The following is a 16,960-nucleotide window of genomic DNA, read 5'->3' as shown; positions in this document are numbered from 1 at the left end:
AGGTTTGAGTATCTGATTTGGATCAAGGCTGAACAACAAAGAAGTCTATTGCATTCACAAATGCACACGACTTGATACCCTTTTACAACTACAGCTTTTATACCACTTATGCCTGTTAACTTTTCAAGGAACACTGAAACCAAAGCATATCAATACATCAGCGCCATACACAATGTGAACAAAGAAAGAGGGGACACGCAAAGTGCTCGGCTGTGTCCTATACGTAACTTTCTTTGTGCCATCTAGTACTAATTTTTCCATGTGCATAACCAACTCACCCTAACTACCACTTTCACTGAAACCGAAGACTGTTAAGAAGATTAAACCATGGGTTTCTTGTGTCAAGACTACATTCTGCTTATGAGGCACATTGTAGTGGAGGACTCCAGATAAAATTTTGAACATTTGGGGGCCCTAACCATACGTGTAAGTACACAAGCACTTTTGCCCCCGTTTGTGACGTAGCTGCCACAGCCACGATCAAGCCTCAGCAGCGCAATACGGTAGGTGAAACAAAGTCAGTGAAATCCGTAAGTGTGCATCTTTACTTTTTATGGCCCTTGAAAGGATGTGTGCAAGCATAGTATGAAACAGTGGCAACCTTTTCCTCAGGCATTCATGTAGTTCAAGGTAGAAGGCTAACAGAAGTGCTACTGAAACTTCACAACCACATCGTCTTGTGAACTTCTTCGTTGTGTCTTCGTGTGGTGTGCACAAATCTTCCACAATGCAGCCAAACCAACTAGCCAGCCTTTCCGTCTTATTGCACATCGTCTAGGGATAATGTTGCATTTCACCCAACCAGAGTCAACAGCGTGATTGCAGTCAAAAGCCACGTTGACATGAACGCAACAGAACGCGACAGTAGCACATCACCTTTCCTGATGCATCACGAGTAATGGGAAGGGCCACCATTTATATGTAGCACATTAACTCTCTCAAGAAGCCCTCGTTTTCTTCCCCTGCAGCGGGCACACACTGTGGGGTTACAGTGAGAGAGGCGCACTCCGAGCACGCAGGGGTTTGCCGTTCCCTCCTTGGGATTTACTGCCCCCAGGTCAACTTACCCCTTGAAATCCACCCCAGCGTGATGCATTAGCACGACGTGCATTCGTAGCGCATTACTCCCGTTTACATGGATTAGTTGTGCTAGAAAGTTGGTGTGACGTTAGCACCACTTGTGGCATTCAAGTAAACACGGCTAAAGGCATGTTGGGAAACACAGCCATAACTTTAATATCGCACCTCGTAGGTGGAAACAAGCAAATTCCAGACAATTCCAAACAAGCAAACAACCAAAACATTGTGACAACGAGCAATACAAGTGACCGTATGACCTACCTCGAACAACCTGTTTGGCTCGCTGCCTTGGTTTGCAGCGAGGCGCCTTCGGTCGAGCAAAGCGTCCAGCTCTGCCTTCGATAGTACGCTGGAGCCAGCGTCGATGACTGCCGAGTGGTCCGTGGAGTGCAGAAGGTCCAGAAGCTCCTGAGGAGAGAGGGTGCCACACTTCGAGGCATCCTTGCCCACCTTTGAAAACTTGCCTGAAAACATGTGCAAGAAATTAAATTTTATTCATACCGGGAAAGGGGTCAGTTAAGTACCAACTCAAGAATTATTTGCTTTTCGATTAGCTTTGTAATACAGTCGCCGACCGTTTATTCGGACTCGCCGGGAACCACTGAAAAACCCAAATACAGTCAACGACCGATTTTTTGGACTCCCTAGGGACCGCGAAATCGTCCGAAAAAACAAATTCATGCTTTTTTATTCCGCTCAAGCAGTCAAATCGCCACAGCCACGTCTGAAATAGCTTTAATGCCTCCCAGTACAATTATCAGGCATTTTGGTGCGCGCCCCGGCTCTCGCAAATACATTCGGTACCTGCCGCGAACCCCGCTTAACTGCGTGCGTGCTAACCGCCACTTTTGCATCTCATGATGAGCGCCGCAGATAACAGCAAAGCGCGGAATAGATTACGGCTCTCTCGCATGAAGCGTTTGGAAACGATGACGTGGAACACAAAGTCTGTGGCAGAAGAGCGGACAACTCGTCCGGCTTTCCCCGATGCATGTGCGCATGTAAACGATGCGCACACACATCGCCGAATCTCCGCCGATACGCAGCATTTGCTGCCATGTCAAGCCGATCATTTCTAGTTGTGTGCAGCACATCGCCAACTAAGCTGACGCCGTCACTGCACTGTTGCTGTATCATACGCACGCATTTATAATAATAATAATTTTTATTTGCACATCAATGTGAGCCCTCCGGCGACGTGCGAGGCTAGACAGAAAGGAAAGACCCTTACGCGCGTGCGTCTGCTAGCCCGTCACCGAAAGGCAGGGTTCGTGATGCGCAATTTGTTCCTGACCGCACACGGGCTCGGCAATGGCGAGCTGGTTTCGTCCATGAAGGCAACGCGTCCGTTGCGGTGCACGTAGCGGACTCGCACAAAGAGGCAGCAGAAATGGCGGCGCGGCGCATTTGGGCTCTCGCCTATTAAATGCGTGCGGTACGCATGCAACTGTGCTAGGCCACATGCACTACCAAGCAGTTAACTGAAGATGCTTATCGTAAGGGTCGTCAGCGATTAAGCCGTACTGGCGCGTTTACCAGCTGCCAGCGAAAATCCGCTGCTTATCCATAACATCGCCGCAATAGCGGCCCCTTTGAATTTCTGGTCTGCTTCACCCCATAACGCTTCGGCATTGCGGCAAAGCTGACTTTCGGGCTCTGCTACTGTCGCAAACAGATAGACTCGCGAAAGAGCTGGTTCGAACCTACGAGATGATAGACGAGGCAGAGGTGGGGGCTTCAAATAATTCCTTTCGGACTTGCAATTTAGGCAGAAAGTCCGAAAAATCGGACGTGGAATAGTTTCAGTGTCCGAAATTTTGGACGTTCTAATACATTGACGTCTATGGGGCTGGTGACGGTGCCGCGAAAGCGTCCGAATTTTCAAGCATGTCCGGAAAATCGGGAGTCCGGGAAAAAAAAAAAAAAAAAGGATTCACCAGAAAAAAACACCTTTATTGGTCCAACGGCAGGAAAACACTTGTCAATGTGCGTCTGTACACGTGCACGCTTACGCGCGACCAAGTCAGCCTGTATTTCAGCCAATGTTTGGCCACCCCTGTGGGTCAGCAAGAGCACTGCAACGGCCTACGCTAAATCCGCATTTGATGGCTGTGGTGTGGGAGGTGCGTCATCACGGCAGTCGCTGTCCACACACGCCGGTATGAGTGGCTGACGGATGATCTCTCATCGGCCCCCAACTCAGCGAAAACACCCAAGCAACTTCGGATTGAGGTCGGCTGCATTCCACCTGGCGAATAATCGCTGCTTTTTTCGCCATCGTCAGGGCCTTGTAGTTGCCGCATTTCTTTAGTTCCGACGGCGCACATGGAACAGGCGGCGCCCAACTTCAGCAGATCAGGCCTCGCACGCCAAGCAACAAAGGGAGTGAGAGACGAAGCTCGGGACGCAGGTCAGGCCTAGCCACAGAAAAGTCTCACAACGCAAACCCTCAAATGGCAAAAGAGAATGTCATTGGGCTAGTTGATGCTGCAGTGCTCGTGTTGTCATACTCTCTTTGTCCGAGTTAGGATCCACGTCATGTATGCCCTGTCATTCACCTCAAATGCCGCACCGCGTCGATCGATCTTGGCTTGGCTTGGCCTGCTGTTTGGCCGTGGTAGCCACTCCATGGCTAAAGCCAAAATGCAACCGTTACGTGTAGCCAAGAAACATAGCCTTCGAGATCGGTAATTTCTGCATGGATTTTGACACTTGCACAATATCCAGCTATAGCCAGTGCAACATTTCAGTGCTGGCAAGCTAGCAAAAATACTGTAAACATTGCTGACAGCTTGTCATGGCGTTCAACGTCGCACTCGACCAGCCAGCCGGAGCCCGAAAAATCAACGGCATACTGTGGGCGTCCGAATTTTCGGTCGTGAGTTTACATTACTTCAATGGGACGAGCGGTGGTGCCGTGAACTTGTCTGAATAAACGAGTATGTCCGAATTTTCAGCATCCAAATAAACGGTCAGCGACTGTAACATTATTTTGCTGACTTGAGCCGTGTATATACAGCTCAGACCACTTATAACGTAACCGCTTACAGTGCAGTACCGGCTATAATGCGGTTTTTTCTGACTCCCGTTTACCCTCCCATAGAACTCCATGTACAGTCGATCCCGGATATATCAAACTCGGATATATGGAATTATTGGCTATATCGAACAGTTGAGAAATCCCCTTGAATTTCCCATGCAAAAGTATGGGGTTGGTGAGCACGTATATCGAACTCCCGCACAGCGAAACATCCGCTATATCGAACGCTGGCCCGCGCTGAAGCCCAAAAAGTGCATTTTTCCTAACAACTATTGATCATTTTTCGGCCGCGTTCTTATAAGTTCCAATACCTCGTTGCGCGCAGGTGACGAAATTGCTTTGCTCTAGTTTGTTGCGCAGCGCTTGTCAGTTCACCGGTATATTTGACGCGAGGTCCGCAGGTTTTAACGCATGGGCTAGTGTTTTGCAAAGAGGCTGATTGCCGAGGGCACCAAAATGAGAATTTGAAGTGACTTCGCAGTCTTGTTGTAATGTTTGCATTCCCTTCCTTGTCTCTTCGCGCACGATAGCATGCGGGCCCGCAAAGCATGGCCTTCGAGATCCGCAACCTCATGACGTATATTTAGTGTTTTCGTTTTAAAACACTAATCTCAGAGGCTACGCTTTTTTTCGCATTTCTCGCCAAAGTAGCGGCTGCTTTCTGCAAAGCCACAAGTGCCATCGGTATCGCCAACATGTCGACGGTGGAGAATCGTGCAGCGGTGCAGCGTTGTCTCTTGCAGAATGTGTACTGTGTGTACTTCGCGCTTTGTTCTTGATAAGTCATCATTCGGGAGCCGAACTAAACATTGTCCCGCTCGTAGTGATAAAAATGATGACCGGTGCTTGAAACGACGTCAAGTAAAGCATCGTCGTGCACTGTTTCCTTACGGGCCTTGGTGCCAGGTGACGACTTCGGGCGCGTCATGACCGCCGACTACGGCGTATGGTGCGTCAGTGAATTTTGCGACTTAGCGTTTCCGGGCGCCGTATCGGACGGGAGCACAGCGAGTGACTTCACCGGTGCAGATAACGACGTAGCTGTTTCTGAACGCATCGATGCCGATATCATAGCTGACGTTGCCGGTGCTGCGGAAATGGACCCGTGCGGTTTGAAGATGCCAGCCGCCGCTGCCACCGCTAAACCCTTTACCGCGCTACAGAGCTCGCATCAGCGTTCAGCGTCGATCACCGCTGTTGTGGCGGAAGGTGCTGAATTTGCTTATTTGGAAAGCTTATATAATATTGACGATGACTTGATGAATTCACGGCGCGCAAGAAGCAAGACAAGTTGACGGACTTTTTTCATGCGAAATAAAGTGCGCTAACTTGCAAAAGAAGTTCTCGCCTTGTTTTTTAGCATATATGAGTGAATCGTCATGTTCGCGCTTTTTGCGATTTAAGAAAACTGTGTCGAAGCCTGCAGTGCTTTAATTAAAGCCTTAAATACGCATATTTCGTATTTCGAATTATCGATATATCGAACTACAGTAGAACCCCGCTGTTACGTTCCTCACTGCTGCGTTTTCCCGGCTGTTACGTCGTTTTCCGCCGGTCCCGGCATAGCTCTCATAGGACACAATGTATTGGGAACCCCGCTGTTACGTCGTAACTGTCGGACCGTTCCCGCATGATACGTCGCGAAGTGCGCTCGGAGCCGACCGAGTGACTACCGAAGAGAGCGGCCATGGTGCATTCTCACGCAGCTTGCCTTGGTTTGACCGTAATATTAGCCGCATGAGAGGCGCAAGCAACAGGATCTTTCTATTGATGCAAACAAAAGCATGGCCTTTGAGATTCGCACTGCAAAGATGGCGTCTATGACGTAATTGCTCGCGAAAGCAAGGCCTTCGAGATTGGCATTTACTATTGACAAAAGCATAGCCTTTGAGATTTGTATTGCACAAACATGGTGTCTATGACGTAATTGCTCACAAAAGCAAGGCCTTCGAGACTGGCATTCACTTCTGCCATCACGTTGGCGTAGACTCATCATCATCGTTATTTGTCGGAGGATGGGAGGAGTTTGAGCTGGTTGGAGCTCGCATGGTCGTGCGCGCGGTTCGCGGTCGGACTCACCGCGCTGGTCGTGATTGCGGGTGCTTAGTTCTTTCATACCTACAGCTGTTGGTGTTAAAAAAATCACATACCGTACGTTGATCACATTTCTGTGGATGAGGCCGTCCCCAGCTCCGCATTTCTATCCATCGACTAGATCGCGGCTGAGCGCGCCAATTTTCGTGCTGCTCGTAAGCATTGAAATAAAATTCTGTACCACTAAATATTTTGTCGTTTTTCCTGTTTTTCGGCTCTTACGTTTCCCGTCTTTTACGTTTATTTCCTACGGTCCCTTCAAAAACGTATCAGCGGGGTTCTACTGTATTTCGCGATCCCCTTCGAGTTCGATATATCCGGGATCGACTGTATACGCATACCGCTTATTGTGCAGTCCCTCGAGATGAAAGACCGGTTATAATGCGGCTGCCGGAATGTTCTGAGATGCGAGGGAGCGAGCGTGCTTCTCAGCGGAGATGCGACGGCGTTACGAAGGAGGAGGGGACGCGGAATGAACGAACATGGAGCGGGGGGAGAAAAAAAAAAGGGATGGCAGTGGGAGGCAGCAGCCCAGCGCGGGTGCGTGGTGTGACGAGGGGGAGCGCAGTGATGCTACCGAGGACTTCTGATTTGGAGCAATTTTTGGAGCAGCAAAATTTCCGTTTTGGAGCACTTTGGAGCAGCAAAATTTTCATCTTGGAGCACTTTGGAGCAGATAATTTTGCATCTGGGAGCCCTTTGGAGCAGCGAATTTTACATCCTGGAGTGCAATAGAGAAGCATATTGCATTAACATTCAAGCACCTGAGTATTATTATGGGGCTCTTATGAAGGCTAGAAATATTTCTATTCATTGCAAATCTCATGGAAAAAAATCATCTCAGGAGCATAGGCGTGCGCACAGGGGGGGCAGGGGGGGAGCCCCCCCTAATCACCTAAGAGGGGGGGGGGGGCGCAAAATGTGCCCCGTACATTGACCCTTGCGATAGCAATTATATGGACACTCTCGGCTGATTTTTGCCGTCGCCGTTGCCGTAACTTTCCGTATAAAGTCCAAATTAATAACATCACCACGCGCATTCTAGCCGCGGGTAAAAGCTCTCGAGCGCTGGCGACGAACGCGGCTGAAGCGGAGATTAAACTAGCCGGCCGTCTGTCTCCGCCGCACGGACAGCGCATGAGATAACATCTTCCCGCGTGCGGACCTGCCATCGATTGCTCATCAAACAGAGAGGAAACGCCCCCCCATCTTTCGTAAGGAGCATGAAGGGACGCGCCAGGGGAGTGGAAGGGGGGGGGGGGGGCGCATCGTTCGAAGGGCGCAGTCGCTTGCGCGCGCGCTATCTCTAGGCATCAGGAGACGGCTCGTAAACTTGCTGTGCTCTCAATGCTTACTTCGCATTTAGATAACTCAGAGCAAGAAAACGCTTCGGTTCTTGGAGGGGCCATATTCCCTTAAACCAGCGTTTTGTTGAGTTACGCGAGATCGGATCCAAAAGAGTTAGCTGCTAGTCTTACTTCGTTTCACAATAAAATTTTTTGGTATCGCATTCATTGCTTCGCTCTTAAGCGAAACTGAGTTTTTTTAACGGTTAGCTATTGACCCCCGAAAGCGAGGGGCGGACGTGTAACATGGCGTAGCCGCTTCACAGTGGGCCGTCAGCGACGGGCCTGCTACTGACAGCTGCGCATTTGCGGCTGCTCCGGGGGGTTCTACTGTATCAGCGGGGTTCTACTGTATTTCGCGATCCCCTTCGAGTTCGATATATCCGGGATCGACTGTATACGCATACCGCTTATTGTGCAGTCCCTCGAGATGAAAGACCGGTTATAATGCGGCTGCCGGAATGTTCTGAGATGCGAGGGAGCGAGCGTGCTTCTCAGCGGAGCGTGCTTCTCAGCGTGCTTCTCCGACCAGGAGATATGATTTTACTAATGAGATGACATTTTAAAAAAAGCAAGCAAAAAATTCGAATTGGAACCCTAGCACGTGAGCTCGAAAGGGCAGGGCCTTTTAGGGGGTATTTACCGCAGAGTGATTACAAACTCGGACGTGCTGGCGGAAGGAGTTACGAAAAAGCTGTTCTGGATGAAGATCCATGGATAAAGTATATCTGAGGAAAAGTGTCAACGCGTTTCCACCGTTTGCGTGCTCTTCCATAAACGCGAAGCAAGGAAAATTCGATATTGTCCCATATATCTACTGCGAGCGATCCCAGATTTCATTCCGCGATGTCTGGAAACAGAAGTGACAGACATTTTAGCGGCACTCATGTATAGTTATTACTGAACATTGCTTTCCTTACGTGCCGTGCGACGCTTGAAACGAGCTATAAGCAGCGTTTCTGGAACAGACGACGTCCGCCGATGAATCGCCGTCGCACTTTTTCGCTACCGATAGGCCTAGACGTCACAAGCCTCTGCGAAGAGCGCGTTTTGCTGTCGAGCCGACTTGCAGAACAGAAGCTGCGTCGGCACCGTGCGTGGCATCGTGGCTTACTCGGGACGCACGCTCGAGCGCTATTTATTCAGCGGAATAATTCTTGGTCCATGATTGCGACTTTATTAGCAGCCCCAAGATCGAGCTGCACATGTTCTGACGCGCCGGCGGTGCGATTGCCGGTGATAGACGCCCCCAAACCCGAGACTTTGGCGCAGTTTGGCGCAAATTTCGTCGATATTATCAGGATGGCGCAGTAAATACAATTTGGCGCACTTTGGCGCAGTTGGCGCAGGAGTGGAATCACTGGGGAGCGGTTGCGTGGCCGACGGAGAAGCTTTTGCCCCCTTTTCTTCGGCCGCTTCACATGCGCGTTCCGCTACGTACGGGCGCCCGCGTCCGCATCAAGGGCGCATTACCGCTGTTTGTCTCCGTCTGGAAAATAGTTGCTTCGTCGTAGAGCGCAGGTATCGCGTGTGCAACCTCGATTCCCCCGCAAGTAACAATGCTTTTAGACGCGATTGAGCTTTCGCCTTTGCCACCAACAGGTGGACTTACAATTGCTTGGAAGACTTTTTTCAGGATAGTTTGCCGCGGCTGTTCTTCCGACCGCGAACCGAACTTTGTTTCACGCGTGATGCCGTGATGCCCTCGGCTCGCGAGTGCAATCTCTTCTACGCCTGATCTCTGTGTTGTCTAGGGCAAGCTTCTCGCGACGGCATGCCAAGTTGCAACGCGCACGCTAGGCCTAACAAGCGCTAGCTGCCATGTCGGCGGCCGCGGACTACAGAAGTTGCGGTTTGGTGCCGAGTCAATGAAACATTTTGCAGTTGTTGCATTTAGAAGGGGTGACTTGCATCTTTAACGAAAACGCGGGTGTGCGTGTGAAACACTTGAGTGGTGGTTTGCGGTGTCGCCACCGTTTTCGACATCGCGCACGCGCAGTATGTTACCGCGGTGACTTCCGATGACGGCGCATTTTTTGAGCGTTCGTTATGTGGGCACCGCAGGTCCGTGGACGCTAACCGTTCAACATTTTCAAATGTAAGCAGATGCAAACTTACGTCCCAGTCACATGCCTCGATAGTCGGAATCGCACGCCTGCCTGTTGGCCATGTTTTGCACACGTGCAACCTTTCAGAAATGTTGATTTGGCTATAGTGCGGTACCGCTTATAGTGCGGACATTCGCGACTCCGGCGACTTACGGTATAAGCGGTCTGTCTATGCTGTAGTGCATAGTCTTTAGTCCTTTTTAGAACTGTGCGAATAGCAAAATTTTGGGTGGGAAGCGAATTCGAATATTGAGGTGTGAGTGCGAATCGAATATTTTTCGAATATTTCTCGACTATTTCTCGAATATTGTTCGAATACTTCGAAGCGAAGTTGCACAAAAAAAAGTTAGAGAGGATTCCTAAGCATATTCTTATGAGATAGCAACATGAAAGTGTTTCTTTTCGCTAGGTTGATGAAGCACTGGTGGGGTGGTGTTTCATAGTTGTCTTATCAAGAATGAGGCAATGTAGAGGCCGATTCCTATTTATGTACATGATTTGGTGCAACCAAAGTGTTGCCGACAACACTTTACACGTGATAGGCAAAGATGCCATTTCCTCAGCCTCTCCTCCTCTTTCAACTTCTGTGGAAGCCCAGCTGATGTGGCGGACAACAGTGTGCTCCCTTGAAGTCTGGAGTTCCAAATCTGCCTCGTAGACGTCGATATATAAGAACATCTGAAATTTTGGATGCTAAAAAGCTTCGGCTTCCAATTTTTCGGACTTCCTGCCCAAGTTTCAAGTCCAAAACAGCATTAAGTGAGCCCCCACCTCTGCCACATCTTTCATCTCCATGTTAGAAGTAGCGTTTTCTTGATTTAATACATTTGCGACGGTAGCAGAGCTTGAAAGGCAGCTTTGCCGCAATGCCGGGGTGTGATGAGGTGAAGCATATTGAAAATCTGGGGACCACTTCCAATCGGAAGGAAGTTGACTGTTAGCAAAGTTCGTCCGTAACAGAGCTGGAAAGGCAGCTTTGCTGAAATTCTGCGGTGTGATGAGGTGAAGCATAGTGAAAATCTAAGGACGACTTTTAATCGGACGTTGACTGTCTTGGCAAAGTTGCACCGTAACGGAGCTTGAAAGGCAGCTTTGCCGCAATACGAGAGTGTAATGAGGTGGAAGCATATTGAAAATCTGAAGGGGTCACTTCCAATCGAACGTTGACTGTATTTGTCTTTGGGAAGTTCGAATAGTTCGAATAGTAAAGTTCCAGTGTGAATCGAATCGAATAGCAAACCCTATACGAAAAATATTCGAAATTTCGAACATTCGCACACCCCTACCAATTTTACTCCGTTAAGTCCAAAGGTTAGCTGCAATTCTGGAGCTCTCTACTGCCAAAAACGTGCCAACCTTTCTGCATGATGAGCTTCTCGAGGCGCCGCTTGGCCCCGGCCATCTCCACTATGCGCTGCTCGACCGTGCCGCGTGTGACTAGACGGTAGACGATGACCGGCCGGGTCTGCCCGATCCGATGGCAACGGTCCATGGCCTGCAAGTCGCACTGGGGATTCCAGTCCGAGTCATACAGCACCACTGTGTCGGCACCGGTCAGGTTGATGCCCAGGCCACCCGCCCGCGTGGATAGCAGGAATGCGAAGTAGCTGCGTGAGACGCAAGATCCAAAATTGCTTAAAAGGAAAAAGACTTCTCAGGCCGGTGATAAACAACCACATAAGACGGCCTTTTAGAGGCTACTTAGACCAGCCAAGGTGATATTTTAAGGCAAAAGCCTTAAATGCCACATGAAATGCCAGAAGTGACCATCGTCATCAACACCAACGGCATACTTGAATGCTGCTTCTGGCTTTTTGTGCCTACATTGTATGAAATTAAGCATTGTTGACCTAAAGTCTGGGTGCATACAACTGTACTCTTAATTAGTTCACATTTCAGGTAAGCTTCACTGGTATCAGATGCGCGAACTTAGCACTAGCACGCTCTGACCTTGATGGCAATTAAAAGGTGCTAGAATGGTTCTGAATTGTATCACGGATGACTCTAGTGTCCTTTTATTACCATCCAGGCCAGAACCTCTCGAAAAGAAATGCGAAACGGCAGAAAATGTAGATGCTGCATTGTTCGTGTTTCTTTCCATTCCCACAGTGCATGCAGCCAACAATGCAACGTCACTCGCAACCAATCACTTCGCCAATCCTCATCTTGCAACTCACTCGGGGTCATGGTTGAAGAGGTTCATCTGCTGCTGCCTGTCCTCCACGCTTGTCGAACCGTCGAGGCGGCAGTACTTGAATTTCCGCATGAAGCAGTAGTCCTCCAGGATGTCCAGCACCCGGCACATTTGAGAAAATATCAGCACCTGCGCGAGCACGAAAAGATAGGAGCCACCATTAAGGCGGGCCTCACAAGACTGCAAGTCCCTGACAGGTTAAACCACAGCACACATCTAAATGATAGACATGAAATATGGACAAACCACTGCATCTCGTTTAACTTTTATACAGTTTTCACGCGGTAAGCAGAAGGTGGCTGAGACAAAACAATAAGGGTTGCTTCACTCCAGCGAGTGGGGGGGCCACGCCATGAGGCAGCAGCAAGCACGGCGAATACATGATAGAACATGTTGAACACATGAAGTGTAGTGCAGCACACGTGGACATACACAGCAAGCAATGTTTTACATATTGTAAGGAAAAACATGGTTGTATAAAAAAGGTTGTCATCAAAATATTTATTACAGTGACTAGGCATGTTTTAATATGATGAGATTTCTGAAGTTGCAAAGCCATTTTGAACACTGCAAGGTGAAGCTCACACAAATGCATGATGCCCATGTGATTGCAGCCCCCGTAGACACTGGCACCAAATTTCCCTTGAAAGGATTTTGTAAAAAGTAGGCTTGTGCGAATATTCGAGCGAATATTACAGTATTCGAATTCACTTTGAAACGAATTTAAATTCTAGGAAATTTTGAAGTACAGTCGACTCCCGATAATTCGAAGTCGCTTAATTGGAATTATCGGTTAATTGGAAGTGGAGTGGGGGTCCCATCAGTTTTGCATGCAGTTCAACAGGAAGAAATTCTCGGTAATTGGAAGCTAGAGGTCTGAAATTTCGGTTAATTCGAATTTATTTTCAATCGAATTCCCGGAGGAAATCGTAATGTTTGTTAAATTTCCTATTTTTGAAGTGCTAAACAACAATGCGTGTGCGACCGGCACCCAAGGGCATCGCAGTTGACCACAGCGCCGCAGCTCAAAGCGTCAGCTGATGGCATCGCAGTTGCATGCAGCGCCCCAGATCATGAAGCGGCTGCTCCGGCGGTTCCGGTTCCGGGCCTCATTGTTGATCTCGTTACGGTCGTGTGCGGACTCAGCGTTTCCACGTGCGACGAAGCTCCACGTGCATTTACTATGGCAACTCGCGGGCCTTATCGGACGCTTGACTTGGCAACGAAAGTCAAAATTTTGAAAGAAGTTGAACAAGGAGGCACCGCCAAGCAAGATATTGCGCGGAAATACGGCATCAAGCCTAATACCCTGTCTAACATCCTGAAGAACAAGCGCTCGGTACTGGACGCATTCGAAAATGACCAGTTCAAGATGTCTCGCAAGAGAATGCGCACCGGCGCCCACCCGGAGTTAGAGCAAGCGCTGCTCATCTGGATTCGGGAGGCTCGAAGCAACAGACTTCCTCTCAGCGGCGATATCGTTGCAGCGAAAGCGTCATCGCTTGCGATTATGCTAGGCATCGAGAACTTTGCTTCGTCCGATGGGTGGCTCACACGGTTCAAGCAACGCCACGACATGGTGTTTAAAAGCGTGAACGGAGAAAGGGCTGCAGTCAACGCTGCAACATGTGCTACGTGGAGGGAAAATCAGCTTCGCAAATACTTGGGAGAATATCGGCCGGAAGATATCTTCAATGCCGACGAGACAGCACTTTTTTACAGAATGTTGCCCGAGAAGACACTGACCTTTAAGGACAATGACTGTGCTGGAGGGAAGCGTAGCAAAGAAAGAGTGTCGGTGCTGATAGCGGCGAACATGACGGGCACTGAGCGATGTCGCCTGCTCGTGATAGGCAAAGCTGCTAAGCCTAGATGTTTCAAGGGTGTGAAAACGCTGCCTGTCGACTACGCGTCTAACAGGAAAGCGTGGATGACCGCAGACCTATTCAAGGATTGGCTGACAAAATTGGATCGCAAGTTCGCGTTATCTAAACGCAATGTATTGCTCCTTGTGGACCAATGCAGTGCACACATGAATGTGCCGCCCTTGAGTGCAATACGTGTCGCCTACCTGCCAGCGAACACTACATCGGTGTTACAACCACTGGACCAGGGGATCATCAAAAACGTGAGAGTACTGTACAAGAAGCATCTTCTTGAGCGGATGCTGTTGTGTATGGACAATGCAAGTCAGTATGAGGTGAGCCTTCTCAGTGCTATCCATATGCTGGCGCGAGCGTGGGGTCGCGTAAAGGATGAAACCATTGCGAACTGCTTTAGGGCGTGCGGCTTCATTCCAAGTGGTGCAGATGATGACGCGTCTTGTACAGTGGGGGAAGAAGACACAAGTGAGCTTGACGTCGGCGGTCTCCTGCCAGCTCTCGGCGACGTCCCTTTCGAGGAGTACGTTGCCACTGACAGTTCGGTAGAAACGTGCGGTGCACTGTCGGACGCTGAGATCGTGGAGATGGTTCGGCCCAGCGAGCCTAGTCACGAAACTGAGGTTGACGACGACGACGCCGCAAGTGAGCCACCACCGCAGGGGTTGCTGATGTAGCCGCAGGCCTTGCCCTCGCGCAGCGGTTTTTCACCGCTGAGAGCAACGCCGAGGAAGCACTCGGGCACATATACAGCCTGCAGGACTTGCTTTCTGCTACAAGATTCAGCAAACAGAAGCAAATGGCAATCACAGATTTTTTCTCATAAACTGCTTTGAAATAAATGTATTTTTCGTTCATTGTGGTTAATTGGAATTCCGCTTAATTCGAAGTTTTTCGCGGTCCCCGTGAACTTCGTATTAACGAGAGTCGACTGTATTCGGGTTGTCTTGGGATTTCAACACACGTGACCACGACGTTATTTTTGGTCAGGACCGGAACTAGCTGGCCGACTTCTGGCTGCCAGTGAGATGCCACGAGTTCGAAAATCGAAGAGTCCCTCCATGTTTTTTTAGAAATAGATGTTTTTGGCACTTGCACCTCAACATGGGCTTGTCAGCCTCAATTTATACTCGATTCGGATCGTACGTTTTCTTGGATCGTACGTTTATTTTCCGCATTTTTTTAAAAATGTATGAACGAGGTTCTACTGTATTTCTTCCCACATGAAACAACCAAATTTGTTCTGCATGGGTGTCTCCTGCTTCGAATCTGCGTACCTTGTGGCCTCGGCGCTTGAGCTCTTTGAGCATGCAGTCGAGAAGCCGTAGCTTGCCACAGGCCTGAACCAGGTGCTCGCCGTTTGTGCCGTCGTCCTCGTTGCACAACCCGTGGAAGAGGTACGGGTGGTTGCACACCTTCCGCAGGTCCATCAGCGGGTTCTTGCTCCGCCGGAGTTGCTCGTATGGGTCACGGACCTCGTCTTTCGACGACGCTGAACTGTTTTACCCAAAATAAAGCGAGCACACAGTGAATACATAATGCTTATGAATTCGGAACCCGAATGCATGCAACACGAAAAAAATAGTGCGGCTCCAATTCTGGCAGTAAAATTACATCAACGACAAGCTTTACTACCTCAGAAATGAAATGTGGTTACAACTAATGCCCATAATATCAGGGGTTTTACATCCAAAAACCATGATATGATTATCAGTGACGCCATAGTGGAGGGCTCCAGAAATTTTGACCACCTGGTGTTCTTAAAGGGGTACTGACACCTTTTTTGGAAGGCGAGTGTACTCCGCCATACAAATCTCCTGTATGCAGAGACGACTCTGAGCAAGTGTGAAGCTCGGCAAATGCTGATAAGATATTTAATTTTGATATTAAAGTCAATTTTTTCATGGCGCACCTACTGACATCGACACTAGCTTGACGTCAGGCTACAGTACTAATTCTGGTGACTTCACGCAGCAGTTTGGCTAGTTATGATGACGTCAGGTACCAAAACTTCCAAGATGGCCGCTTGTGCGTCACCAAAAGATTCAAAATGGCCGCTTCTACGTCACCAACGGAGCCACGTTGCGGAGCGGCCGTGGAAACGTCACTGTATATTGTGCGAGCACGTGACGAGAAGCTCATACCGTGTTGTGACGTCAGGGTACAGTAGGAACCGAAACTAGCTTTTAAAAACACACTGTAATTACTTCTTCAGGGTGCACTCGCGCTTAGCACTACCTTTTCTAGGGTCTTGAGGGCTTGGCCTTTCATTTGCCGCAAAATAACGACAAGTGAAAGTTTTCGTGTCAGTACTCCTTTAAACATGCTCTGACACTGCACAGTACACGGGCCTCTAGCACTTGACCTCAATTGAAATGCGACCGCCATGGCCGGGATCGGACCTGCGTCTTTCGGGTCAGCAGCTGAGCACTGCAACCACTGTACCACCAAGGCGGACTACTAAAGCGCCATCACTGTCTAAAATAAGTTTAATTGTCGTCTACGAACCACATGCACACTACATGACGGATTTCACACCGTCGAGCCTGCATATAACAGACTTAGGCGACTTCACTTTGCAGATTCTACTGTAGTTAAAAGGGAAAATAATGACGACACAGGATGAGCACTGTACTGCGTTGAAATTTATTGCTTGGAATATTTAACGCTAATGAAAGACTAGGACGGTGAAAAAGAACACAATCATTTTCCAGGTCACCTTGCACACTCACCTGATGCCGCTGTCGCGAGAGTTCTCGTCGTCGTCACTGTTGTGGGCGAAGATGTCGTCCTCGCCAGGAATGGTGTACTTGACGGGTTTCTTCCGCGAGCTGCGTTGGCCCCTGCCCAGGTTCTCCACCTCTATACCGGAATCATCCTGCGCAGACGTCGTGAGCATGTGCTACTTAGACCCGTTCATTCCTGTGGTATAGGGGAGACCCACGCCGTGGGAGGCGCTGCGGTGCCTGGCGCTGTCAGTCAATGTGGGGAAAAAACTGGTTACTCGAGTGTTGACCCTTCCGCTGTCCCCTTCAAGCTGCCTTGAAAAGGCGCTCAACGCGTTCTGCACGTGTTTTTGAGAATTTCGTGTCGCGCGCGGTTAGGATGTGCACGCTTCTGTCCGTGTGGCAGCAATTTGGTGAAAGGTCAGCGTCTGCTCAGCCATGTAGCAGATGCGGAGCAAGTGATAGCAGACGACGCCGTCCTCGTCAGAACGA

The 16,960-nt window shown here is 49.4% G+C and overlaps 2 protein-coding genes and 1 long non-coding RNA gene across 4 annotated transcripts in view; 1 reads left to right on the top strand and 2 right to left on the bottom strand.

The window, feature by feature from the left end:
* Nucleotides 1-16,960, top strand: part of LOC119399510 (alkyldihydroxyacetonephosphate synthase, peroxisomal) — a 470,712-nt gene that overhangs the window by 102,378 nt on the left and 351,374 nt on the right. The gene's annotated exons all lie outside the window — the stretch shown is intronic.
* LOC119399509 (lymphoid-specific helicase) overlaps nucleotides 1-16,960 on the bottom strand; it is an 83,757-nt gene that overhangs the window by 5,143 nt on the left and 61,654 nt on the right. The window contains exons 10-14 of the mRNA XM_037666314.2: nucleotides 16,475-16,620; nucleotides 15,020-15,239; nucleotides 11,846-11,991; nucleotides 11,025-11,275; nucleotides 1,342-1,544 (exon numbers count right to left, since the gene is read on the bottom strand). Of these exons, the coding sequence (XP_037522242.1) occupies nucleotides 1,342-1,544; nucleotides 11,025-11,275; nucleotides 11,846-11,991; nucleotides 15,020-15,239; nucleotides 16,475-16,620 (966 nt within the window). The remainder of the gene's footprint in view (nucleotides 1-1,341; nucleotides 1,545-11,024; nucleotides 11,276-11,845; nucleotides 11,992-15,019; nucleotides 15,240-16,474; nucleotides 16,621-16,960) is intronic.
* On the bottom strand, nucleotides 12,745-14,395 carry LOC125759305 (uncharacterized). The gene is made up of 2 exons (XR_007416873.1): nucleotides 14,307-14,395; nucleotides 12,745-13,327 (listed from the first exon to the last, which is right to left on the bottom strand). It is a non-coding gene; the product is annotated as an uncharacterized LOC125759305 (long non-coding RNA).

The sequence above is a fragment of the Rhipicephalus sanguineus genome, chromosome 7, assembly GCF_013339695.2.
Source record: "Rhipicephalus sanguineus isolate Rsan-2018 chromosome 7, BIME_Rsan_1.4, whole genome shotgun sequence".
NCBI lineage: Eukaryota > Metazoa > Arthropoda > Arachnida > Ixodida > Ixodidae > Rhipicephalus > Rhipicephalus sanguineus.
This window is presented reverse-complemented; position numbering and strand designations above follow the sequence as displayed.